Source organism: Lynx canadensis, chromosome C1, assembly GCF_007474595.2.
Source record: "Lynx canadensis isolate LIC74 chromosome C1, mLynCan4.pri.v2, whole genome shotgun sequence".
Lineage (NCBI taxonomy): Eukaryota > Metazoa > Chordata > Mammalia > Carnivora > Felidae > Lynx > Lynx canadensis.
The window spans coordinates 123324242-123351464 of NC_044310.1; the positions used below are offsets into that span (position 1 = coordinate 123324242).

The 27223-nt window shown below is 46.4% G+C and overlaps 1 protein-coding gene across 1 annotated transcript in view; it reads left to right on the forward strand.

Moving 5' to 3' along the window:
• The first annotated feature begins 1006 nt into the window (after positions 1-1006).
• Positions 1007-27223, forward strand: part of GPR39 (G protein-coupled receptor 39) — a 194681-nt gene continuing 168464 nt past the window's right edge. The window contains exon 1 of the mRNA XM_030325707.2: positions 1007-2157. Coding sequence (XP_030181567.1) covers positions 1302-2157 — 856 coding nt within the window. The 5' untranslated portion in view covers positions 1007-1301. The remainder of the gene's footprint in view (positions 2158-27223) is intronic.

The following is a 27223-nucleotide window of genomic DNA, read 5'->3' on the forward strand; positions in this document are numbered from 1 at the left end:
CACAGGACAGCCTTCTCCTCCTCCGCATCCATTACCTATGATTTACCTATGATTTTGGAATTAGGAGCTGAAATGGGTCCATTAGAGGTTTTCCTCTCTCTGAAGAGAGGGAAAATGTCCTGATCCTTAATGCCATTTTTACACTGTGTCCCTGTTGGGGTGGCCTTGGTGTCTTGGTCGCAGGTCCCTCAAAAGGACGCGCCTCCCATGTGGGGCATCCTGGAGGAGTGTGACATTCTCACATACACCTGCTCCCAGTTAAAGACTTCGCGAGGGCCCCGCAGTGCGGAGGAGCACAACTGAGGGGCGGGGGTCGCGTTCCTCCGGTCCCTCCGCAGCAAGGGAGGCTCTGGAGAAAGGCAGGGCTTTTAGGGAGCTCCTGGTAGCTTCCTTGGGGCTCACTTCGTGAGGCAGCTGGGAACACCCCGAGCGTCGGAAGATAGGGCACCAAGGAGGCAACTGCTTGCTGGCTCCCCCAGGGCGGCAGGCCAGGGACGCGGGCACCTGGGTCCCGCCGCTCCCATGCTGGCGGTGGCACAGAATTTGAAGGGACATTAGGGCAGGGAGGGGAAGTTCGTCGTCGCCAGCCTCAGCCCTGGACTGCAAGTCCGGGAACGCACTCCAGCTTCCCCGCGGCCGCGCCTCTCCGGAATGCGCTTCGGGACAGGAGGCGACCGCTGCCCCGGCGGTGGCCGCGTGGGTGGTGGGGCCACTCGTTGCCCTGTGCTCCGGGGCCAAGATCTGATTTGGGGACCACGACTGCGTGCTGAGTCAAACCCCGCTGCCCGGCTGGGTCTGCAGCGGGGCCCCGGAGCACAGTGCGCGGAAGTTAATGATTAATCGCTGACCACTCCTCCCCCCGCAGCTCTGGAGAGGGTGCTGCAGGGGGGTGGGTTGGGGCCCGCAACGGCAGGGAGCCCGGAGCCGGGACAGGGGACTCCCTGGCGGGGCGCGCCGAGCGGGGGCAGCGAGGGGAAGGGCGGGCGTTGGGGGTGCCGCGGAAGTCACTCCCCGCGGGGAGAGTACGACCTCCTTCCTCCTCTCTCCCCGCCTGGCTCGTACACACGCACACACACCCCAAACTCCACCCCCAGGCGCCTCCCGGGCCCCTGCTAGGTTGGGCTGCTCCAGGAAGTTTCCATGAAAGCACCAGAAGTACTAAGTTACTCTTTCCAGGTGAGCGCGGATGAGAAAGCGCTGGGCCGGCCCTAGTGAGTTGCAGCCCAGAGCTCTGGGCTCTGCTGGCAGGAAGAAGGCAAGCTGAGGAGGTCTTTGGACCCGGTTGCGTGGCTTTCACCCTCATGGCTTCGCACAGGGGCCCCAGCAGTGACTGCTCCTATGTCATCGATCACACCCACGTCCCCGAGTTCGAGGTGGCCACCTGGATCAAAATCACCCTCATCCTGGTGTACCTGGCCATCTTCGTGGTGGGCATTCTGGGGAATAGTGTCACCATTCGGGTCACCCAGGTGCTGCAGAAGAAAGGTTACTTGCAGAAGGAGGTGACGGATCACATGGTGAGCCTGGCTTGCTCGGACATCTTGGTCTTCCTCGTCGGCATGCCCATGGAGTTCTACAGCATCATCTGGAACCCCCTGACCACGCCCAGCTACGCCGCGTCCTGTAAGATTCACACTTTCCTCTTCGAGGCCTGCAGCTATGCCACGCTGCTGCACGTGCTGACGCTCAGCTTTGAGCGCTACGTTGCCATCTGCCACCCCTTCAGGTACAAGGCCGTGTCGGGGCCCTGCCAGGTGAAGCTGCTGATTGGCTTCGTCTGGGTCACCTCCGCCCTGGTGGCCTTGCCTCTGCTTTTTGCCATGGGAGTCGAGTACCCCCTGGTGACCGTGCCCAATCACCAGGGTCTCTCGTGCAACGTCTCCCGCACGCGGCACCACGAGCGGCCGGAGACCTCCAACATGTCCATCTGTACCAACCTTTCCAACCGCTGGACTGTCTTCCAGTCCAGCATCTTCGGCGCCTTCATCATCTACCTCTTGGTCCTGGTCTCTGTGGCGTTCATGTGCTGGAACATGATGCAGGCGCTTCTGAGGAGCAGTCAGGGCACGCTGGCAGGGAAGGGACGGCGGCCGCAGTTGAACAAGTCGGAGAGCGAGGAGAGCAAGACAGCCAGGAGGCAGACCATTATCTTCCTGAGTGAGTCCTGGGGGGGAGGGGGGAGGGGATAACCAGGGAGCTGGCCTCCCCCTCCCCACCCCCCATTCCCTGTGCTCCTCTTAGCCGGTCGTCCTGCCTTGCGGGTGTACACCTCCCTTTGCTGGGGCTGAAGAGGCATTGCTCTGAACCTCTGCATGCTTCTTTCCTGTGTTTTGGGGACTTGGGTAACGGAGAAAAGAACCCTAGACCAGGAGCCGGAGTCTGCGTATGTTTCAGGACAGCAGCTCTGTGACTCTGGCAAGTCACAGAATACCTGGAGTAAAGCGGAGTTAAACATACTGAGAAGTGTGATGGTCAAATTAGGTAATGTGGGAGAGGTGAAAGTCCTCTGAGAAGGATCAAGGTTTGTGGAGATAAAAGGGGGCATTCTTATCTAGCTGTCTTTACCCTGGAGAACCTTCCTCAGGCAATTGGATTTTGTTCCCATTTTTCTCCTCCTTGGGAGAAGCAGGCTGCCAGAAACACACACTCTCCAGGCTGCAGTTACATTCCCCTGGAGAGATCTACCCAAGTCTTAAGAAACTGGAGCTTTCAGACACACGGTCCTCAGGGTACTTCTCAAGTTTCCGTTGTGTTGGTTCTATACCTTTATCAGAACAGAGAAACGTGGCAGGTATGGCCAGCCTGTTTGATCCAGAAAATCTGGTGTCACAGGTTCCTGGGACTTGATTGATCATCCCAAATACTCAATTCCACTGCAGAGCAAGCTGTTTGCTTTCCAAACTTTTGTTGTGGTGCAAATATTTAAAGCCAGGTCCTTCTGTGTGTCAGGAAAGAAGGAAGGAGCCCTTTCTAATGTGGCATGAGGAAAAGGAATAAATCATGGCACTGTTTGTTTTGGTGTGGGAAACCTGAGTAACAGGTTCAAGGGCCAGGGGGTTGACATGGAAGAAAATGTGAAGGCACTTGAGAAGGGATGGAAAGAACCTGGTCTTGTCCCAGCCCTGCCCCTGGCTTCTGCTGTGTCTGTACAGCAGACTTGACTTTTCTGTTCTGTGTAAAATGAGAGGAAGAGCTTGCAATTTTTGGATGCCTACTCTGCATCAGGGGCTGTGCTAGGTGGTTTATATTTCCATTTCCTAGAGGAGGAATTTGAGTCTAGGAGAGAGAAGATCTAATTCAAATAAGCACAGCTCCTACATTGTGACCTTGCTTCCCAGGGCTGGGAAATGAGTGGTTCCCCGTGGCTTACACAGGCTCATGTTGAAGTGAAAATGAAACAAAAAGGACTTTGAAAAGGAAGGTGCTACCTAGATTAGGTTGGTGGTGTTGCTGCCTCCTAGGGCCAGCCTCTGGAAGTTGGAGTAAGGAGTCTGTGGCAGGTGTTGACATCTGGGGACTTGGGAAGGACACCCAACCCAACTCAATCTCTCACCCACCTCCTGCTTCCTAGAGTATTCCAGGAAGGAATGGATATTAGATTGGCTTGAATATCCATTGAAAGGCTAGTTCTGTCTTCCCTGGTGTACCCTTAGGCATATCTTAAACTTTTAGCAGTAATTTATACTATAGTGTGAATGAATCCCCCCCCTTTTTTTTTCTGAGTAAAGTGCACTACCTTCCGGTCTAATTTAGGAATTAAGGCTTCATTTGACCAAGGAAAAATAATTTATTTATCTTTGTTCTCTGTTGGGCCAATCTCTGTATTTTTTTTTTTTTTGTTATCATTTCTCTGAATAGTGGGTAATTTTTGTATTTATCCCAATGGGTATTGTTCCAAGTTGAAGTCAGTCTTCATTTTGTAGCATCAAATTGGAATACCACAGACTTATACTTGGAGATGAATAGGACCTTGGGGATCCTCTCCTCCAGTTAGCAATTGCCTGTGATGACTTTGTTCTCACTGCTGCTCTCATTCTTTCCTTCCACTTCTCTCCTTCTTTCTTAAAACAACTATGTATTCATCGCCCACTGCTTTCCCAGGCAGAAAGATTGTTGACTGGCAATCAGGTGCTCAATGTGCGATCATGTCTTGGGGGAATTTACCGTTTGTATTAGCTCATTTCCTTTGCAGTAGGTTTTCAAAGCAGTTCTTGCAAATGTCCCTCTCTCCCAATGAATTTCAAAGAGCTTTTAAAAATAGGAACCTCGCTAATTAACTCAAGTTAGGAAATAAATTAATGGAGTGAAGAGGAAGAAATCACGGCCTGCCTCCATCAGATTAATACAATGCAATTTACTTTGTGGGTGTCATAAAACTTAGGCTTTGGGGCATTTTTAACCCAGAACAACTGAATATATAAGTTGTTTACAAATCGCTGAATTTAGTATAGTGATTTAGCTGTCTTTTTAGCATCTCAGTTAACAGATGTATCAAATTAAAACAAATATTTGCTCATTTCAAACATATTTTGCATTTAATGTGAAATGTAAATGACGACATAGCACAAGATGTCTTTGGAGCTCTTGAGGCAATAAAAAAAACAATTAAAGATTTTCCCCCCTCATTGTTAAAAATGCTAACTTCTGCATAACGGAAGCGAAATTCATAAATCTACCCGAGATGAGGAAGTCTATGTAGAAAATATTAATTTTCCTTTCTGCCTCTTTTGCTATTGTGCCTCATTCTGGTTGAGGTTCTCAGCTGGGTGAATCATGAAAACAAATTGGGAAATCAGGGAAAGAAAGAGATGCAGGGCCGCCTCCTGGCTCTCAAACAGTTAGCAGGAGAAAACAATAGTAATGTAAAAGTGAACATTCCGGGAAATATGAGTGTCTCTTGCCTCTTGTCAGCCCAGTGAGAAATCAGTACCAGATAAATTTCCATTTGCAAGGTTATGGCTGATATGGCCATGGTAATACTTGGTGATGCCAGAACAGACGTTGTTGGCCTGGAGAAGAGAAACTGCTGCGTTATTTATTCCTTGGATGTTAAGGATATGCAAAATAAACCTTCCTTTCAAAACATTTTCCCAGACCTTCCATTTTATCTTTCTGAACTCTCACTTGGAGTTATCTGCACCACATGTGGCACCCATGTTTGTGTCTGTGGCACATGAGGCTTGCTGTCCAGATGTCACCTGCTCAAAGTGGAACAACAGAGTAGTTTAAAAGAAGTATAGTTTTAATTAGTAACTTTCAAGAGCGTTAAGTGGTAGAGACCAGGTTATAGTTACCTCTGAGAGATCTGTAGGCAGTGATTGGCTTTCAACTGTGATCATGAAACCAAAAAGCTTTACAGAGAATCAGGAAATTACAAAATTCAGGAAACATCATACAAAATTCAGAACTCTGTAATGATTATACTTCTTTGCATTCCGATTTCTTCTCCTGAGTGACAGAAAGGGGAGTTAAATGTAGGGGCAGGAACTGCAATACCAACGTGGGTAGCTCATAGGAGACTATCTTGAATATAGACATCACCCAGTCAAGTGCATCTGGGCGGAAAAAAGATTAAGAGTTGCTGCTGTAGGGGCGCCTGAGTGGCTCAGTTGGTTAAGCTTCCGACGTCAGCTCAGGTCATGATGTCCCGGTCCGTGAGTTTGAGCCCCACGTCAGGCTCTGTGCTGACAGCTCAGAGCCTGGAGCCTGCTTCGGATTCTGTGTCTCCCTCTCTGTCCCTACCCTGCTCGTGCCTCTCTCTCTCTCTTTCAAAAGTAAGTAAACATTAGAAAGAAGAAGCATTGCTGCTGTAATGGAGTGCTCTAAAAAGAAGGTTGATGTGTATTTAGATATGTGTGGGTTGAGAGAAGGAGGTAAGAATCATGTCCTCTGGGTTTTAGACCCCAGATTTGGAGGTCAAGTCATGTCTCCTGTGTATGCAAGTCAGAAAGTGGGGCAGGGGTGGGAGCTGAGATGGTGGCAGTGGGTCCTCTTCATCTGAGGACAGTGAGGACCTAAAAAGAACTGTTAAAATTAGCTCCTTTTTTTTTAATATATATATTTTTAACATTTTATTTATTTTTGAGAAAGGGAGAGACAGAGCATGAACAGGGGAGGGTCAGAGAGAGGGAGACACAGAATCTGAAACTGAGCTGTCAGCACAGAGCCCGACGCGGGGCTCGAACTCACGGACTGTGAGATCATGACCTGAGCCGAAGTTGGCCACTTAACCGACTGAGCCACCCAGGCACCCCAAAATTAGCTCCTTAAAACTGAGTCCAAAATTTCATGTGGAAACAGGTTTGATTGGGACTTCCATCGTGAAAAACAAAGGCGAAAATCATGAAAAGAAATTTGTCTCCTATTTTATAAAACATAGCTTATAATTATATGTTAATTCTCAGAATAATTTGCCAGAATGTGGCTTTTTTGAGGGCCTGATTTTCCTGACAAAATTCTGTGATAGCCTTTGTGTTTGATTTTCTCAGCAAGATGGTAAAGAGGGCTTTCTCCCAAGGGCGTCTCCTAATTCTTTGCTATTTAAATCACCCTCACTGAAGCACCTCTGCTTGGCATCTTTCTTGTCAGTTTTCCATTCTGTCAGGACTAACTGGTCTATGTGGCCAGACCTTCCTTTGTCAGTGACTCGCCATGTGATTCATGTGTTTCTTCAGCTCCTTTGTCACTGACTTCATGAAATTTTGCACCTCGTGTGCAGACCATACCCCAAAATATAATTGAAAAATCAACCCCTATACACTAATGTGTATCAACTGATTACATGGAAAATGTTTCTGAGGTGCTAAACAAATTTTATTTATTTATTTATTTATTTATTTATTTATTTATTTATTTATTTATGAGAGACAGGGACAGAGCACAAGTCAGGGAGGAGCAGAGAGAGAAGGAGACACAGAATCCGAAGCAGGCTCCAGGCTCCGAGCTGTCAGCGCAGAGCCCCACGCGGGGCTGGAACTCACAAACTATGAGATCATGACCTGAGTCGAAGTCAGATGCTTAACCGACTGAGCCACACAGGTGTGGCCCCAAACAAATTTTAACTACAGCTGACCCTTGAATAACACAGGCATGAACTGAGAGGGTCTATTTCTATGTGGATTTTTTTCAGTAATTATGGTATAGCACTGTAAATGTATTTTCTCTTCCTTATGATTTTATTTGTTAGTTTAGAGAGAGGTGGGGGGAGGGGCAGCAGGGGAGAGAGAGAATCCCAAGCAGGCTCCATGATCAGCACAGAGCCCGACTCAGGGCTTGATCCCACAACCCTGGGATCATGACCTGAGCTGAAATCAAGAGTCAGATGCTCAACCAATTGAGACACCCAGGTGCCCTCCCCTCCATCTTATGATTTTCTTTTCTTTTAAAAAAATTTTTTAATGTTTATTTTTGAGAGAGAGAGAGAGAGAGAAGGACAGAGCGTGAGCAGGGGAGGGGCAGAGAGAGAGGGAGACACAGAATCCGAAGCAGGCTCCAGGCTCTGAGCTGTCAGCTCAGAGTCCGATGTGGGACTGGAACTCATGAACTGTGAGATCATGACCTGAGCTGAAGTTGGACGCTTAACCAACTAAGCCACCCAGGTGCCCCATGATTTTCTTAATAGTGTTTTCTTTCCTCTAGCTTACTTTATTGTAAGAATATAGTATGTAATACATATAACATATAAGATATGTGTCAATCAAGTGTTTGTTATTGGTAAGGCTTCTGGTCAAAAGTAGGCTATTAATTCAGTTTCTGGACAGTCAAAAGTTAAATGCAGATTTCTGACTGGGTGGGGGTTGGTGCCCCTAACCTCTGTACTGTACAGGAGTCAACTGTAGTTGCTTTTTCTTGACTAGTTTAAAAACTGATCTTACAATCATGTTTATATCATTAATTTTCTTATCAAAGGCTATTTCTTTGCTGTGAAGCCCTGTGCCAGTGCAGTCTCGCAGGGAAATATCATGAAAATTAACTTAGTGACTTTTCATATGTGAGATATTATTTTGGCTCCAATATTTGGATATTTCAGGAAAACGTTTTGCCTCAAGTATTCAGGTTACTCCCTCTATTCTAGAAGGGAATTTATTGGTGTAGATGTGACTGTAATAAATAGTATTTTATGTGTGTTTTTCTATTTGTGATATCTGTCATAAATTGCAAGTGTCCTGTGATCATCCTGGCAGACAAATATAATAATGCTCCTTTATTTTTATAATCAGGCTGTCTCAAAGATTTCATTTCTCCATTGGAGAGATGCATAGTTCCCATGGAAAGGGACATTGGAATCTCAGTCCTTATTCATTAGCGTGCCGGTTCATCCGTCTTAGTTGCACGCCTCATGGGGGCTGCCACAGTGTAATAAGGCAGCAGAAGCCTCAACTGAGCAAAGTGTTCAGCTTATTAATGCTAAAACCACTCAGAATAAAAGCCATTTGTGAGTGGAGACAGCACAGAGGAAGAATATTGAATTAGGAATCAAGGATCCCCATTCTGCCCCAATAGACCAGGTCCCCAGATCACGTGGATGACACTGTCATCTCTCACTGCCTTTTCCTTCTGTCCACCTCCCCTGCTGTGCTGCAACCCTGGGCCAACCCAACGAACTCCCCACCCCTACTCCTTGCTTTCTTTGCCCTGGAGGAAAGAGTGCTCATCATTGCTGCCGAAAGTTCCTGCAAATAGACAAGTGTTCAGCCTCACCTGGGCCCCCTGTTTGGTGAGCACCTTCCTTGGCAAGTGCCTTCGAGAGGCATGAGCTTCTGGAATGCCTCTCCTATCTTGTTTCCAGCACATGTGCTCTCCGGATGAGAGACCTAGAATTGGTGCGTCATGGCTGGAAGAATATCTGCATCGACTCTTGCCCTTGTCCGAGCGGCTGTTATTCATTGCACAGCCACTGGGATCTCGCTGACACCCCCCTCCCCAACCCCATTAAATTCAGACCTCTGAACGGCTTCCCATGGCTCTTATGTCAAGGATCAGAATCCTTAACATGAGGCCCCTCATGGGCAGCCGCCTCTCCACCTTTACAGAGGACAGTTTTCCCCTTATATTTGTAGGTGTGGGTGTTGTGACAAAATACCACAGGCTGAGTGGCTTAAGCAGTAGATATTTATTTTGTCACAGCTCTGGAAGCTTAGAAATCTGAGATCAAGGTGCTGGTAGGGTTGCTTTCTGGTGAGACTTCTTTGGTTTGCAAATAGCCACCTTCTCACTGTGTCCTCACTTGGCTTTTCCTGTGTGCATGCAAAGAGAGAGAAAGAGAGAGTCCTCTGGTATCTCTTCTTATAAAGGCACCAGTTGTCTTGGATTAGGGGTCCACCTTATGACCTCATTGAGCTTAATTACCTACCTGAAGGCCTCATTTCCATATACAGTCAAAGTGGGGGTTAGGGATTCCACATATGTATTTTAGGGGGTACATGTTTCAGTCCATAACATCCCTTAATCGCTCAACCCCAGTGGGCTCTCTTCAGTTCCTCAGACAGATCACAGTCATGCTCTTTCCTACCACCTGGCCTCAAAGTTAATGTCTTCAGACTGGCCCCCAGGAAGCTTGGCCCATCCTCCCTGACTTGACTAACCCTTCAAATAAGACTCATAGTCGTAGTGTTACTTTTATTTTTCTTCTTCACTTTCTTTTTTTCTAATTTTTCTTTTACAATTTGCTCTATGAGATTATTCGTTTGACGTCTGTCTGCCTTCTCATTTCTTGAGGGCATATGAGCTTTTCCTAATTTTGCTCAACACTGCACCTCCATCCCAGCATAGTGCCCATTCCCCGTCTCCATGCCCCCCCCCCCCCGCACACAGCACATGTTCAATGGGTGTTGGTTGACTGAATACATAAATGAGCAAGCCTCGCCTTGGAATTGGGAAGCAGCGTCCTGTTTTCCCTTGGGCAGGTGCTCCTATAGAAGTGTATCACACTGCACAATACATTTGGTCAGTCTGAAGTGAAAGATGCTCTCTTTGAAAGGAATACGATTCCTCCCAGGCTTCCAGAAAGTCAGGCCATCATGGAGGACACGTAAAATTTTCTCTCCCCTGAGCAAAGAAATAGTCTGTTAATCAGCCCCTGAGTATCAGCTTTCACCATATGTACCTGCCAGAAGTAACCATGAAATGAAAGTGATTAGGGTGATGTTTAACAGTCCTTGTTAAACCCTGTTTAACAAGATGTTAATGCAGTGAGACAGCTCTCAAAATTATCTCTTGGCAGGCCCTTTCGCCACCTGTTCAGAAGGGGGTTCTCAGGATAAAGAGGAAGAGGGTGCAGTGGGGGTAATATTTTAAAAATAATTCAACCCATATGTTTTCTCTTTACTCTTAAATTGCATGCACTTGTAGCCATCCGCCCCCTGTCTGAGCCATGAGCCTTCTCCCCCAAGGGGGACAAAAAGCAGGAACTGCCTGGTACAGAGGTATTGTTGATCAGCGTTCAGTCTGGAAGCCGGATTGCTTGACCTCTTTCACCCTTTGCAACGGGTGCAAAGGGGCTGCTGAAATATGTAGCTCTTCCTTTAATGTATCATCAGCTTGGCCTAGTGTGCTGATTAGCCACCACACAGCCACTGCCAGGGAAGACCTTAGCTAAGGGCTCGAAATTCCTCCTTGGAAGCCATTGGAGGATATTAAGGAGTAAGGCAGTAGAGTGAAATTTGTGGTGCCGCTGGTGGGGTGACAGCATGTCTTGCACGGCACTTCGAGTCAACATGTAGGCCCAGACATGTTCCCAGATTGAAAAAGAGGAAACCCTTTTATTGGGCCACAGTCCTGGTAGAGCCGCTGTCACCAGTGAGTTCTTCCTGCCAGCAGCCAGACCTCCGGCTCTTGGTGTTGGCCAGTCTTGCTGCTGTCACAGACCTCCACAGCCAGAGACCCACTCTCCTTCCGCCCGGCTCCTCACATCATCCTGGCACAGAGGCCCCTACTGCTCAGCATTGCTTCGGCTCCAGTTGGGAGGCAGCTCCAGGCTGCTGAGCAAGGCCACGGAAGCTCCAACTATCTCTGTGGTGGGTGGCCTGCCTGTTCTTCACCAACAATCTCAAGTCCTCGCTTCTTCCGTGAAGCCTCCTGCACTGATCTTCCTACAAATGATGAGCCATGTTAGACATTTCTCAGAGGGGGGCATAGATGTGATCTCCCGACTCTCCTTGGAGCTCCATGAGACCAGGGATGTTGCACACTCCTATTTTTTCAACCTTCCCTATGAGGCTGAGGCTGGGGACACAGTGGCTGTACATTGTTTTGTAGGTTTAGAGAATGAAATCCCCAGACACTGGCTGCTGCTCCGGAGAAGAGGGAAGCCACATAAACTGTGATACTCAGGGAGGCGCTTTGACTTTATCTGCCTTTTCCCTCTCCTTCCCTGGGGTGGGCAGAAATCGCAGATGGCTCCAGAAGTTCCTAGACCTGGAGTACACATACTTGCCCCACTTACTCAGTTGAGGTGGCACCGTGAAGGGATTTTGCAGAAGTAAAGGAGGTCTCAGATTGGTTCACCTTAAAGTAGGGAGATTTTCCTTATGGGCTTAGTCAAGTCATGTGACCCTTTAAATCTGGGTCTAGAGGTCAGAGACAGGAAAAGTCAGAGATTTAAAGCAGAGGAAGGGTTTGATGAGCAAGAAATTCTCCACACTGGCTTTGGAGTTTGAGGGGACCCCTGGCAGGGAATGTAGGTGGCCCAGAGGAGCTGAGAGCCAGCATGGCAATGGGGACCTGAATGAGCTCAGGTGGATTTCCCCCAAGAGCCTCTAGAAAAGAACTAGCCTGGCCAGTAACTTGAGACCCTGAGCAGAGATCCCAGGCATGCCATGTCTGGAGTTCTGATCTACAGAACTCTGAGATAAGAGATTTGTTTTAAGCCACTAAATTTGTATTAATGTATTATGTAACAGTCAAGAAACAACACATTCCCTGAACTCTGATAGAGGGGCTCCAAGGTAAACATATGTCCTGCCTTAGTTATTTCTTTCTAGAAAGGCCCAGTCTCTAGAAGCTTATGTTTGATAAGTCTCCCCTTCCAAGAACTGCACCCTTGGCCCAAGCATTCATTGATTCACTTCCCATTGATTGACCCTCTGTGAAGCACTCCGTGAATGGAAGTTTACCAAGCTCCAGGGCACCATAGAATTTTCACTAGGCTTTTAGATTCTTATTTGGGGAATTGAGAATGTATAGGTTTGAGTCCCACCAGCTAGATTTTTGGAATCTTGGATACCTTGGTTCTCAAAGAGGAAGACTGAAGTGGATTGATCTAATTACCATCCTTTGGGCAGCTCTTTTTCCCCCTAGGCTGGCACTTAGTAGGTGCTGAATAAATGTTTGGTGAATCAATGAGTGTCTGGGCAGCTTTGCTGCTTCCTGGAGCCTTCCTCACTGGAGGAGAGAATGCCTACATCCTTGGTCATTTAGCTCCAAATGGGTTTTGGAGGAGAAAGCCAACCCCATTGTTGAAGGCAAGTCTGAATAAGAGAGATGTCTCAGGCTGACAAACTTTACCATTTTCTGACATTAGAGTTACTGCCAATTGAAAAACTTGACAACATTTCCTGTTTGTATTTCCTGTGTTTAAGAGCCATTCTGGCAGCCCGAGGCTTTTTAGATACCTCATCACACTGCTTTACACATCTCAAGGGTGGCTGGGTACTTGGAGAGCAGTGGCGTTACCAGAATCTGACAGATGGGGATCAGGAGGCAAGGGTACAGTGTCAGATTGCTATTGTACTTGTTAAATGTCTAACTGGCTATGAAACCTGAGGCATGCAGAAATGGGAGTCAGGCCCAGTTGGGAGCAATGAGGTTCATTGAACTCGTACAGAAAAGCCGTCTTCTTTTTCTAGTGAGGGGGGAGAAACATCCAAATTACCTTAGAAATAAAACACTATCCATGGGATGTTTGGGCAGAGCTGAAGTCATTTGGTCGTTGAGTTTATGTATTATTATTCTTTGGAGGACACGGTAAACTCAGCAGAAACAAAGCTTTCTGGGAAATTTATGGGTTTACTTTTTATATGCTGCAATTCTGAAGGATTAAATATCGTGTGGAAATGACAGCTGAGTATTTTGTTTATTTAAAGGATAGCGGATGGGTTGTCACTGTTTCTCAAGTTCAAGTTGTCTCTACAAGGGAGGCAAATGGGAGGCCTTGGTGATTGAAGGTTGTTTTCCAGAGGATAAAGGAAACGTACACAGAAGCAGGCTGTTTTCCTTCTTGGACTTAGGGTTTCCTCACTATCGAATCAATTGAAAGACCTACTTCCTCTGGGAAGCCTTTCTGGACTGACTTGCCCCTATCAGGTCTTCGAGTTTCATTTTGGTGGTTTATTCAAGTATTTATGAAAGCCTAAGATGTGCATGATATCATTTGGACCGCAAAGATCAAGGTACTGATTACCCCCTTCAAGGAACTTAGTATTTCTGTAGTTGGAGCATCAGGGTGTAGAGGTAGAGCCTTATAGAAGGAAGCCTAAAAATACCCTTGGTGAAGGGGGGTGGGTAGTGGCTATTTATCAAGTAAGCTGGTTCCGGAATTTTTAATAGGGTAATTAATTGGACTTCACTCACCCCAGAGATATTGTCTATGATTCTGATATTCACAGCATGGTGTATGGATTTGCAGCATCAACATCACCTGGGAAATTGTAGAATAAACTGAGTTTTGGGCCCACCCCATACCGATTGAATTTCAATCTGTATTATAAGCAGGACCCTGTGATTGCTCTGCACATTGAAAGTATGAGAAGCCCTCGTCTATGATGCTTGAAGGGGATTCTTTAACTCAAAAGGAACAGAGAAGGATGAGCTGAGAATGGCTAACCTCACCATTTGTAATAACAACTATGAACACCTTGCAGTGTAGTTGTGACTGGTAGGAATTTGCTGCAGGACACTTGGCTGCAAGAAACTTCACATTGTTTTTAAAAAGAAACTTAATGGGGTGCCTGGGTGGCTCAGTCGGTTAAGCATCAGACTTCGGCTCAGGTCATAATCTCACGGTTCATGGGTTCGAGCCTGCGGGGCTCTGTGCTGACAGCTCAGATCCTGGAGCCTGCTTCAGATTCTGTGTCTTCTTCTCTCTCTGCCCTTCCCCTGCTCACGCTCTCTCTCTGTCTGTCTCTCTCTCAACAATAAATAAACATAAAAAATTAAAAAAAAAAAAAAAGGAAAGTTAAATCTGGCTCCTAGCCTCCATTGTAGAATAGTGAAAATTCAATCTCAGGAAAGTGTGGGGAAGGCTTCCCCTTCCTCATGGGCTATGAAGATTCAAGGATTCTGCTTCCAAGGCTGCACCAAGTACGGGGACTGGCCAGCCTGTATATCACATCACCATCATGAGGGTAGAACTATATGCACTTTTCAGAATTGCTCAAGGTCATCACCCATTGAGATTTGACCTGGGATCTCACTCCAAAGTGCATGCTGCTTCCCTGAGCAGAAAGATGGGCTCTTAAAAGAAGATGTATTCCAGCTGGGGGACTTTTTATGGGCAGTGAGGGATGGGAAGAAAGAAACCACAATGCCAAGTCTGAGGTACATTTGTCTTGCTTTTAGGCTAGCCAGCAGCTTTTGAATATCCTTCTTGTGTTTGGAGGATTTCCCTCTCTTTGAGTCCTGCTTCCCAAAGGTGGTGGTCAGAAACTTGCTTTCCCAGCATCCCTTGCAGCTAGGGTGCAGCACGTGGCCTGGGCCACATCGGTCAGCTGCACTGGCATGAGATGCTCCTTTGTAAGAGAGTGATGGGAAGGAGCAGCAACCACATGGAGTCTCCTTGGGGACAGGGCCAGTGTGTGACAAAGTGATATTGAGAGCAAGGTTGCTTTTAGAGAGAGCAAAGACAAAAGAAATAAGGGTAGCATCCCAGGCCAGGGGTTGGCAGTGTCTCTGTGGAAAGGTCTCCACTAGCATTTTGGTGGGATAGCCTAATGTGATTGTTGGTTGCATACCCAATTCTCTGGCCCTCCCAGGGCTTATGTAAAACAACAACAACAGCAACAAACAACAACAACAACAACAAAAACAATAATAACAACAATAACAACAAAAAACCCCAATGACTTCATTTACAGTTTAAACTGGAATGAGCTTTGTTGTTTGCACTAAGAACTCTGCGTGTCCAGATTATAGGTAATAGAACAATTGGATTGCAGTGGGGGGCCCAAAGGGGAGCAGTGAATAGTGAATCTAGATTGGAAAGTAGGTGGGGTCAAATAGGAAGGAAGTTGATAGCTAGTGAAAAGGATTCACGCTACATAGTAGAAGCAGTGGGGAGCCACAGAAGGCTTTAGAGAAGAGGAGTGGCAGGAGGAAGTACAAGAAGACTAATGCAGCCATGGTGTGTGTTGCAGGCAGGGGAGGCGATGTGAGGGGTGTGGGTATGGAAGTGGTCCTTGTGCTGTGGGTTCTAATGATGGTGAATGGACAGGTTTGCCCCTGAAGCATTATGAGGGGTGGTAGTTGTGAACCGTGCTACACATTAGAATCACGTGTGGTGTTACACCATGTCCCTCAAAACCTTTGGGGATGGGTCCCCGGGCATTTGTATTATATCAGCTCTGTAGGTGATTCCCGTGTGGGGCCAGGACTGAGAGCTGGGGATGAGGGGTTTGGAAAAGCAGGCTGGGCCTAGAGACCTCCACTTTGGTGGCTGCACTAAGGTTCTTTGGCTGCAAGCCACAAAACCTGATTCTGATTCTTCTTGAAGGAAAAAGGAGTTTTGTGGAAGTGTAAGGAGTAGTTCACAGAGTCAGAAGAAGGGGTAAAGAACCAGACTGTTCAGGGATCCAGGGGAAAGAAGTTCGTGGACAGCCTGCTCAGGCTCCACCATCACGGAGAGACTAGCTTCAGACATCCTCCTGTGTCTTGTCGCTGCATCCAAGGTCAGATTCCCACAGGTGACTTCCTGGACTGGCCAGGGTTTCGCTGTGCTCCTTGGTGAACGGCGTGGTGGACAGTGCCAGCAAGACTGCATGCGATGAGAGGCGTGGTCCCCACAGGAAAGCCAGTGACAGAGACAGGTGCAGAAAACAGACCCCCTCTGCAGGGCCTCATGAAGCTTGGTGATTAGCATCATCATAGTGGTGTTTCTTCACTCCCTATAGACTTCCTGAACTCTGTTCTTGTGGGTTATCTCTCTGTACCTCCTCTTGCCCCTTGTTGAGTCTTTAGGGATGTTTCCCAGGGCCCAGGTCATCTTAGTGTGTGAGCCAGCTGGAGGGACAGCCCAGAGACTAGCAGCAGAGCCTCTGTGTTCCTAAATGTGGCTGCTGGGAGGCTGGTTAATACCAAATCCATGCGGCATGCTTCCTGCCTGGGAACCTGACCCATTCACCCAGGTTACTGACCAGGTATTAGATTGTGGTTTGTCGTCACCACAAAATCAGTTTCTATCTGAACCTCGACCTGGAAAACAAAGGTCTCTGGTGGTGTCTCCAGGTCACCTGTGCCCTCTGCTTCCTTGGGGAATTTCCCAATTATGTCTGAATACCAGGCCAGCCTTAAGCCAGGCTCCTTGTTTCAGATGTAAAATCCCACCTTTGATGTCAAGTGTATTTCCCATGCAAAGTAGGGAGTAAGACAGGTGCATTCATTGCCTTCTGGAAATTCAAAGCAGTATGTAAGAAAGAAAAAAGCCACTTGTGAGGAATTTGGTTTAGAAAATGTTTTAGTTTCATGTTGTAATGCTGATTATTCTTTGATTTTTAGATCAGCTAGATTCCATTACCAGGCCAGTTGCTGTTTTCTATCCCAGCAAGTTGAGAAGCAAGGAGGCTGCCCTCCCAAGCACAGTCTCGTGGTCTGTCCCCGTGGTGGTGGTTCCAGGGTGGGCAAGCACCCTGAGCCCTCTCCGGGGAGTCGGACATGTGCTGTATAGAGAGAGCAGGTGGCAGGAGGAAGGCGCCCGTGGCCCTCACAGTCAGAGGACGGGGCCGTAAGTGCTCAAGTACTCTATCTTGAGTTGTGTGATGATGGCAAGAGTGGTGTGTTAGTTTCCCATGGCTCCTGTGACCAAGTGCCACAAACCTGGTGGCTTAAAACAGCAGAAATGTGTGCTCTCACAGTTCTGGATGCCAGAAGTCTGAAATCTGTTTTACCAGGCTAAAACAAAGGTGCCTACAGGCCGTTTGACCTCTGGAGACTGGGAGGGAGAGACCCTCCCTTAGCCCTCCAAGTGTTTGGTTGTTGCTGACCTCCTTGTCTGTGGCCGCCTCACTCCAGTCTTCAGGGCCAGAATCTTCACGTTGTCTTCTCCTCTGCATGGGTCATCTGTCTCTCTTTCTTTCCTTCTCCCATGGGTACATCTGAGGAATTATGGCCCATGCTCTTAATTCAGGATAATCTCTCTGGCTCAAGATCCTTAGCTTAATCACATGTGCAAAGATGTTTTTTCTTTATCAGGTAACACAGACTCTAGGGATTAGGATGTGGCTTTCTGGGGGACCTTTCTCAGTCTACTACAGGAGGCAAAGGGTTGCAGAAAGTGTAAATTGAACGTGGTATGTGATCATAGTCTCCTGAGCCATGAAGAAATGATGTGGGACATGACAAAAGAACTATGTTCCGATCCCCTTTCCATCACTTACAAGTGGGTGTGACCTTAGGCAAAGTGGCTCAGAACTTCAATTGTATCATCCATAGGTTGGACAGACTCTGACCTCAAAGGTTGATTTGAGTTTCAGTGGGAAGCATGTGGAGGCCTCCAGGGCATAGCCTGGCATGAGGTAGGTCCTCAGTAAAATAGAGTGACCTTGTTGTAGTGCAGAAAGAATTCTGGTTGAGTACGTGAAAGAACTTTCTTTTAGTTCTTGCTAGCCTGCTGCTGTTATCTTCTTCAGTGCATCTCAGCTTTTCTCTTTGAGGAAGCCTGAAGGGGGTGAAAGGGGTGAACTTGAGGAGTTTGTCTGAAGAGTCTCCACAGAAATAACCCAAAGGGGGATCTGGGTTCTAGTCTTCACTCCATGGAGTAGAAAATCTGTGAAGTCACCTCTTCACTGTAAAGATGTGTGGACATTTGTGTTTCATTCCACTATAGAGCATTGCCGGATGCAATGTAAAAATGTTTTCAGTTCCCTTCCACAGAGTAAAGGTGGCAGCCAAGGAAAAGTGACTCTTGATGGCTTTGAGGAGCTTCTGGAACATTCTCAGGTGGCCCTAGCTGTGTGTTCATCCCGGCTGGAGAGGTTTAGGCTCAGAAGCTCCCTACACTTAAGAAATTGTTTGCCTTTGACCTTTACTCCATGGTAAGTTACTGGAAGAACATGAGCAGCTTCAGGCCCTGGCAGCCCATTCTGGGTGGGAGCTGTTGATGAATGAATGTGCTGATGTTTTCTTCACGCACCTGTAAGGCCAGGGCATTATTGGCCGTGGCAATCAATATATCAAAATGAATTTTTGGAAGAGTGTCATCAAGCTGAGCTTTATTTCCAAAAACACGAAAAAAAACTCTGCCCCGGGGAGGGAAAGATGACTTTCATTGTGAAATAAACAAAGTTGATGGCTTAGACATTACTTACGTCGCGCTACTTGATCTGAGATGTAGGCTGTGTGGTAACCAATTGTTCCCAGAATCCACATTCCCGACACCCATTAAAACTCGCAGCACTGAAATCATGTTCTCTCCATTTCGCCCATTCTAATAATAATAATGAGAACGTTAAAATGACATTTTGAATTTATATTGCACTTGTCTACACGGCGCTCTGAGCACTTTCCAGACAGTGTCTCATCAATCCTTATCACAAAATGGTGGGATGTTGGTAGCAGGTAACATTTGCAATTATATTCAACCTAGTAAAGAGCCCCCTGGGCTGGAAGGAATTCTGGTGATAGGGGATAATGCTGCCTTGTGGGTAGAGAAGAGGTGGAAACTCTGAGTGCAGGTTTGGCTCTCTGCTTTACACATCTCTCCTGGCCTCACTTCTATCTGTCAAATGGGATAATACCCCACATCCCTCAGCAGTGTGATGTGGATGCTTGTGTGTGCTAATCCTGTTAGCTAACTTTGTGGTCTTTTGAGTACTCGCTTTGTACCAGGTGTTCCTTTTTTTTTTTTTTTTTTTTTTAAAGAAGTCTTCAGGCCCAATGTGATGGTCAATGAGGGTCTTAAACTCATAACCCTGCGATCACGACCTGAGCAAAGTTCAAGAGACTGACACTCAACTGACTATCACCCAGGAGCCGCTATGTGCCAGGTATTGTAAGAGCCCTTTGTATACTCATTGAATTTTCACAAAGACCCTGTGAGGTGGGTATAATAATTTACTCTACAGAAAAAGCAACTTGAAATGCAGGGAGATTAAGGAACCTGCCTAAGGTCACACAGCAATTAAGGGGCAGAGGTGGGTTTGACCCTGGGAGACAGGCCCCAGAGCCTGTGGTGTTCCCACTTCCTTAAGAATTCTTTGGGAGCGGCTGGGTGGCTTAGCCTGTTAAGCATCAGACTCTTGATTTTGGCTCAGGTCATGATCTCGCAGTTGGTGGGATGGAACCCTGCATGGGGCTCTGTGCTGACAGCACGGAGTCTGCTTGGGATTCTCTCTCTCCTCTCTCTGCCCCTCCCCTGCTCATGTTCTCTCTCTCAAAACAAACAAACAAACAAACAAACAAACAAACAAACTGTAAAACAAAGTTGCATGGGCTTTTATACTGCAAACAGTACACAGTTGCACATGGGTACACTTGCACACACAGCAAATGGAACTTTCACCGGACAGTATTCACCCACCTTTGACAATGTGAAATGCAGTTTGGTATTTTCTATTCATTTCGTTAATAAAAATGCCAGCCTGAGCCACTAAACTGATTTTATGGTCACGGGTAAGACTTGAGCCACACTTCGAAAAGCTTTGCACTATACCCTACACCTGGTGCATGCTCGTGGAAACAAGCTTGGGAAGGGAGACGCGTGGTGTGTGTGGCGGGGGGCGTGGGGGCTCGGAGAAGGCCAGAAAGCATGAGGGGTGGCCCCAGCGCTGCTCCCACAGCGTCGCCTCCGGGGATGACCGTTTTATGTCTGCAGGAGTGTACCTGGGCCTGTGGGTGGGTGGGCGTGAGCAGGGGCCACCTCACTGTTGTCTCCTGCCTTGCACTGTAAGGGTCTTTAGTGTCTTCTCAGCCTGCGTGCCTGGGCTTCAGCTCGAAATTAAACCGAGGTCTTCACGGAGCAGCCAGTATGTGCTGGGCCCGTACTTCTCAGGCTCTGTCTGGGAGGGGTCCTGACTTGAAAGGAAATTGCAAGCCCTCAGGAAGGCAGACAGACAGGGGAAGGGAGAACCAGAGGCAGCTGAGAGGTGAGGGGAGCCAGAGAGCCTCGGATTCAAGTCCTGCTTGGCTCCTCCTAGTAATGAGACCTTGGATAACACGCTTGCCTTTTCAGAGCCTCTCTCCTCTGGCTACAATCGAAGTTTGAGTGAGAGAACAGGGAAGTGTTTGGTAGCGCATAAAGTGTTAGGAGGAGGGGAGCAGCCTTTGTCACAAGCGGTATTGCCACATACTGAGAATCTGGTATGTGGCAGGAGTAGGGAATGGGCATGCTGTAATAGTCCGTGAAGACTTTTTGGAGGAGGCAGCATTTGAGCTGAATCTGAAGGAGCATTTTCAGTTTCTGGCCAGAAGGATCGTGGCTGCACTCGAGGGGTGGACAGAGATATGCCAGGTCCGACCAGTCATGTTTGATTCATGCTTATGTCTAATCAGATCATAACTCCGACTCAAGTAAGAGGATCCTGGGCTCCTTCTGGAGTTCTATGTGCCCTCTTGGCTCGAGGTCACTAGCACACAACCACGTAATTTGCTGAGGCCAGGGTTCAGGGAACCCATGGGCAAGATCTGTTTTTTGTAGTTCATGACCTATAATATAAGCCTGAATTTTACATTTTTAAAGAACTGTAGGGAAAAATAAGGAGGAATGTGTGACAGCAACTATGTGGCCCTATAAAGGCTAAAATATGTACCACCTGGCCCTTTAAAGAAGTTGGCCAACTTGTACCTTAGGCCCCAAAGTGCATGATCGTTGTTTTATGTTGAAGGCCTTACTTAGTTCTGAATCACCCTTTACTCATTCTTCCTGTCCTTCTGTCACAACCTAAGGGCACTGGAGAGAAGGGGAAAATATGCACGTAATTGCTCATTTTCTCACAGCACGGCTGTCAGGAATTCCCCTGCTTTTGTCTCATGGCACATTAATATGTAGCACTGAGCATGTATATATTTAGTTCTTTTGACGTGTGGCACATCAGTGATTAGTGCCAAATGCCAAAATGCTGGGCTACAGCCGTGATGCCATTTATAATAACATTCATAAGAATATTCCCCCGTGATACGACTTTCCAGTTTTCCAACATAAATAACCTGGGAGGCCAAATTGCAAACATGATTTCTCTTCATGCTTCACCTGGCCATTTGTAATAAGAAGGCAATGTGAAATTTGATCTTAAACAAGAAGTTCAACCTGGAAAATCATAATGTAGTCAGGCCCATCATTTATTTTAAAAATCAAGAGAAAACCAAAGGTGAGTGGCTACTTGGTGTGTGTGTGTGTGTGTGTGTGTGTGTGTGTGTGTGTGTGTGTTTTACTAATGGCATCTTGATGACAAGCTAATGTGCGGCTCAAAATAAAAGTATTGTGGATAGAAATGGCCTTTCAGACACACTGAGACAATATGCCAAGGGGCTTTTAGCAAATGGTGGTGAAGGAGGACAGATTACTTTAACAGCTCTGTTGAAAATAGAGAGTTGTCCTGTGCAGGTGGCTCAGACACGGCTATACTTGACAATGGTGGGACTTTTGTTACAGGAAGATTAGATACCTTTGGATGGGTCTGAGATTGTCCTTGTCTTTTCCATATAGAAAAACGCCACCACTTAGAACAGAAAGTTGAAGAAACATCCTGATTGAATGCCTTCCACAAAAGGGATGCTTTTGGGAGAAACACTTCAATTTGCTTCTGATGATTGTTTGGGGGCTCATTCCTGAAGTGGTTTCATTCTGATACAGGCTTAGATGGCTCTGAAGAGAGAAGTGATTTTTTTTTTTTTTAATTCCAGGGAACACAGAGTGTTCATCCATTTTTCTGAGTCCTGAAGCACATCTCACAAAACACAGTGTAGAGACGAGAGGTGGCCAGGATAAGCTTTGTTTGTTGGGCCCAGTGTTTATCTGTGCATTTGTTAAAGAACTTGACTACCACCAGATAGCACGAGCTGCCTCCAGCTTGCCGCGGGCAGCCCTGTTCGGCTGCATCAGGCTGTTTCACACGTTTGTCTAGGAAGGAATGGGAGCTCAGGATGCATGGTCAAGGTTTGGGGGCTGCACCAAAACATGGCACCTTCCCACCCCAGCAGCTTGTGACTATAGAACCCCAGCAGGCGTGTCCCTGAGGCTCAGGCTTACTTGTAGGGAAACAGCTCCGAGACCCACTGTGCTGATGGCAAGTCACAAATCCCAGCCTTCTCCAAAGGACAGAGTTCTATTGCTGCTGCCATCCCTGGAAGAAATGTGAGGTGAGGGGCTGGTGATCGTTTTCTGGCAGTGGCTAATTACAGCGAGTAGTATTGTAACAGAAAGTTCTGTAAAGCCGCTTCCACCTGCTCCACAATAGGCTGAGCTGTGGTTCTTGGCTAGACAGGGCCAAGGGGTTGCTGAGTGAGGAGCGTGGGTTTCTGGGCTCCAGTTTTCTTTCTGCCCCTCACTGGGGGTGTGAGCTGAGAGGCCTGCCTGGCTTCTGAGGGGAGGAGCGTGGTGAGCTGGGTGAGAGATTGGTAGAGGGAAGGGGAATAGCAAGTGGAGATGCCCTTGACATTAATGTGAGTTCCGGAAGTAGGCAAGTAAATGCCAGCCCGGTACTTAGATTAATGGCTTGATGGGCACAAGAAAGAGATCTACCAGTTAACAGAGTTTAATGGTGACTGATGTCAGGTCAATGGTGAGGAAGGGATTAATAGTGAACACAGCTTAAGTACTTTAGAGCATATTCGGGTTTGAAACCTTTTCAGTCATTGGGGTTTAAAAGAAATAATCGTAGGTCTGTCATTAGAGAGACAGAGATGAAAGTGTCTGGCTGGGACCAGAATGGAGATGAGAGGCACTCACGCCCTGGATAGGGTGGGTTTTCAGCAACCATAGGGCATGGGAGTGCTCAGAACTGACGGTCCGTCTGGCTCTGCCCTCTTTGTCCCCCTGAAGGACACTCTGCTCTCTGCCTTTTGTCTATGTGAGTGAAGGCCTCAGCAAACAGCCATTACTATTTCAATTAAAAGCCCAGGCAGGCTCATCTTTAGCTTGTAATAAGCCTGTCTTGAGTGATTATCACTATTCTTCATTTCTTGATTCTTTCCAAAAATAAGTACAGTGTTCCCATTTCTTGATAACCTCTACTCTGGACCTCAAAGTGACGGGAATACCTCCTGCCCTCCAACCCCCACCCCCACCCCCAATTCTACCCAGCAGCTTCCAGTACTAGAAATGAGAAGTGTATATAAGTGACTTGGAAGCTAGACCCTGTGTGGTATGGTGGTCAGGCAGGCAGTTCCCTCCTTGCAAATATGTGGCATTCCACAAGTTAGTTTATAAAGCCTTGGTTTAAAAACTGGACTCATTTGCCAGTTGAGACCTTCTTTTCGTGCATGAATGCACTTTTTTTTAGACAGAAGATATTTATTGAATACCTACCATAGAAGGAACTGAGAATACCAGGAAGAATAAGCCTTGCAATGTCCTTCAAGTGGGGGAGATAACTGTCCTTAAGAAACCAACGTGGTGAAATGCTGGGGTTGGTGCTTTACACTGAGGGAGCTGTGTAGGGGTACCAGGGTGGGCTCTGATACATGGAGGAGTTAATACACCTGAATTGCCTCATTTTCTTCCTCTTCTTCATCAGCTCCAAGCTTCCATTTCTTCAGTTCATCCATTGTGCTAGGTGTTGGAAGGAAATCAGCTCATTTCATTTGAATTTACATGTGACTTTGACTTTAGGGGGATGTCAGTACCCTCCCTGCCAAAGGGAATTTTCTGTGTCTTAATGAGCTAAGACTCAGATTCTCCAAGGTCTGGCCCTGGAAAGAGACTCTTCAGGCAGAGAGGATCATTTACCCTTTGCTCTGACTCAAGCTCATGAATGAATTTGTACCTGCTCTTGATGGTATTTTGCTTCAGTCCCCATCATACGTGCTACCAGGGTGTTTCTCCTTCGTGGTGGAGTTATCTCTTTTTTGGAGACTAGGCCCTAAAATCAGTGTAAAGGCAAAAGGCCAGTGTGGCCCCAATTGCTCTTGAAGTCACAAAGGTCCCACACTGGAAATCAAATTACCTTCTTTCAGTAAGTGCAACCACGTTTCCCTTCCTGCAGGAACAGATCTTGTGATTGTTCATTCAGAAAGCAGGCAAAATGGGTGGGTAGAAGAAATAAACAGAAAACTACAAATTGTGAAAACACTAAAATTGCGCTCAGTGTGGGCCCTTGGAGGCCCTTGGTGACAGGAGCCCATCGAGACCAGTGTTGATTCCCAGATGTCATCAAACTCACTCCATGTCTCAGGGGCATGGAAATTCTGCACTTTGGTCTTTGTGTGTGGGTCTGAGGGGCTCCAGCCCTGGGCTGTGCTTTAGAATCACAAATGTACACACAAACTCAGTAAACACAGACACTCTGCCACTTAGAACCTGTTTCATGACCCATCACTTTAAACATGTGCTCTCTTGACCACGATTACCACGGCTCAGGTCCCAGGGAAATGCTTTCCCTCAGCTCTTGCCCTGTGTCCTTGAAAGCAGGTGAGCCTGTGTGAGTGCTGTGAAGGTTTTTGGGTTTTACCACTGCAAGAGTCAGACACTGCTTTGGAGTACAGGGAAGATTTGAGTGGCAGAAGTGTTTAAGTAAGAGGAAAAAACAAATTAATTATCTTGTCAAATTTCTCTTCTCATATAGAACAGATGCAGTGGATTTTTGTGTGATGAATACTGATTTTCTAGTAGTGCTGACCGCCCATTTTCTTGCTTCTCTTTCTCTTCCAATTTGTGGTAGCAGAGGTACTCCTGGATCCCCAACGGTTGCATATGGTAACTAAGAAAGGCAGGGGAGGGTGTCTGGGTGGCTCAGGCAGTTAAACTTCTGACTGTTGATTTCTGCTCAGGTCATGATGTCATGGTTCATGAGATCAAGCCCCACGTCAGGCTCTGCCTCTCTCCCCCTCTCTCTTTGCCCCTCACCTGTGTGTGTGCTCTCTCTTTCAAAATAAATAAATAAACATTAAAAAAAAAAGAACTGTAGGGGAGGGAGAAATCTTCCTCTACCTTCAGGGTCTTCTAGCTGGACTTAGAACTAAATTCACATGAGACAGGTAAATGGGAGGGAAAAAAACCCCAGAGATTTATCACTTGCACACAGAGCCCTAATAGTGAAATGAGACCAAAAGAAATGACCAAGGCAGGCAGTTTTTATATGTTTTACATAAAGAGATAAGAAATTTATGGATAATTTACAAAAGAAGGAAAACAGGTGTTTGGGAAATTTAGTTAGTAAGGAATTCTAAGTGGAATTTGGGCTGAGGTAGTAGATTAGTGAAAAAGTGACAAGGTTTGGTGTTTTACAGATTTCTTAGCTTTAGAGTCCCTATCTATGTCTTTTTACTTGTCAGTGTAGGGAAGGTATTTTTCATATGGGAGGTTTGTTTCCTGCTTTCAGGGGACAGAGGAGGGTTTGGGTGTCCTTGTGCTAACTGTTTCTTAAGTAACTTTTATTTAAAATCATCAATATGCCAAAGAAGACATACAGATGGCCAGACACATGAAAACATGCCCAGCATTACTCATCATCAGGAAAATGCAGATCAAAACTGCAATGAGATATCCCTCTTACACCTGTCAGAATGGCTAAAATCAAAAACACAAGAACCAAGTGTTGGTGAGGATGTGGAGAAAAACGAACCATCTTGCATACAATGGTGGGAATGCAAACTGGTGCAGCCATTCCGGGGAACAGTACGGAGGTTCCTCAAAAAGTTAAAAATAGAACACCCAGCTCCATGATCCAGCAATCACACTACTAGGTGTTTACCCAAAGAATACAAAAAGACTAATTCAAAGGGATACATGCACCCTGATATTTATAGCAGCATTATCTACAACATCTGAATTATGGAAGCAGCCCAAGTGTCCATCGTTAGATGAATGGGTAAAGATGTGAGACATATGTAACGGAATATTATTCATCCATAAAAAGTGAAATCTTGCTAACTGCAACCTTATGGATGGGGCTAGAGAGTATAATGCTAACCAAAATAAGCCAGAGAAAGACAAATACCATGTGATTTCACTCATATGTGGAATTTAGGAAACAAAACAAATGAGCAAAGAGGAAGAAAGGAAAGAGAGAGGCAAAACAAGAAATAGACTCTTAACTATAGAGAACAAACTGATGGTTACCAGAGGGGAGGTAGGTGGGTGGGGGATGGGGATTAAGGAAGGCACTTGTGATGAGCATCAGGTGTTGTGTGGAATTGTTGAGTCACTACACCTGAAACTAATAAAACACTGTGTTGACTAGCTGGAATTAAAAGAAAAAACTTAAAAAAAAATAAGTGTTTTAAAATTATGTGTATTTTCTTGACCTCTCCCTTATCCATTCATTTATTGATGAACACGGGGCTGCTTCCAAGAGGCTATGGTAAGTAATGCTGCTATAAACATCAGCGTGCATGCATCCCTTTGCATAAGCGAATACCTAGCAGTACGATTACTGGATCGTAAAGTAGTTCTGTTTTTAACTTTTTGAGGAACCTCCACACTGTTTTTCAGAGTGGCTGCACCAGTTTGCATTCCCACCAGCACTGTGAGAGGGTTCCCCTTTCTCCACATCCTTGCCAGCACCTGTCATTTCTTCTGTAAAACACTTGATTTTTAACAACATAATTAGCATTTTTGCTGAAATGAGGGAACATAAGTTGTATGAAACAAATGTATAATTTATGAATTATTTATGCTCATTCAGCATTGCTGAAGTATTAACAGAACACACAGACATGTGTAATGATCAGTAAATTTGTTCATCTTTGATATTTTGCAACTTGCAGCCCTGTAAAAAAAACCTTAAACACATTTAAAATACCATCTTTATGAAGGTGTATTGGTCAAGGAAGGAAGAGAGAACACATTTTATTGAATAATTTGGCAGCTTGACTCATAACTTAAATATTTATGTGGGCTTCCATTTGTACTCTTGGACTG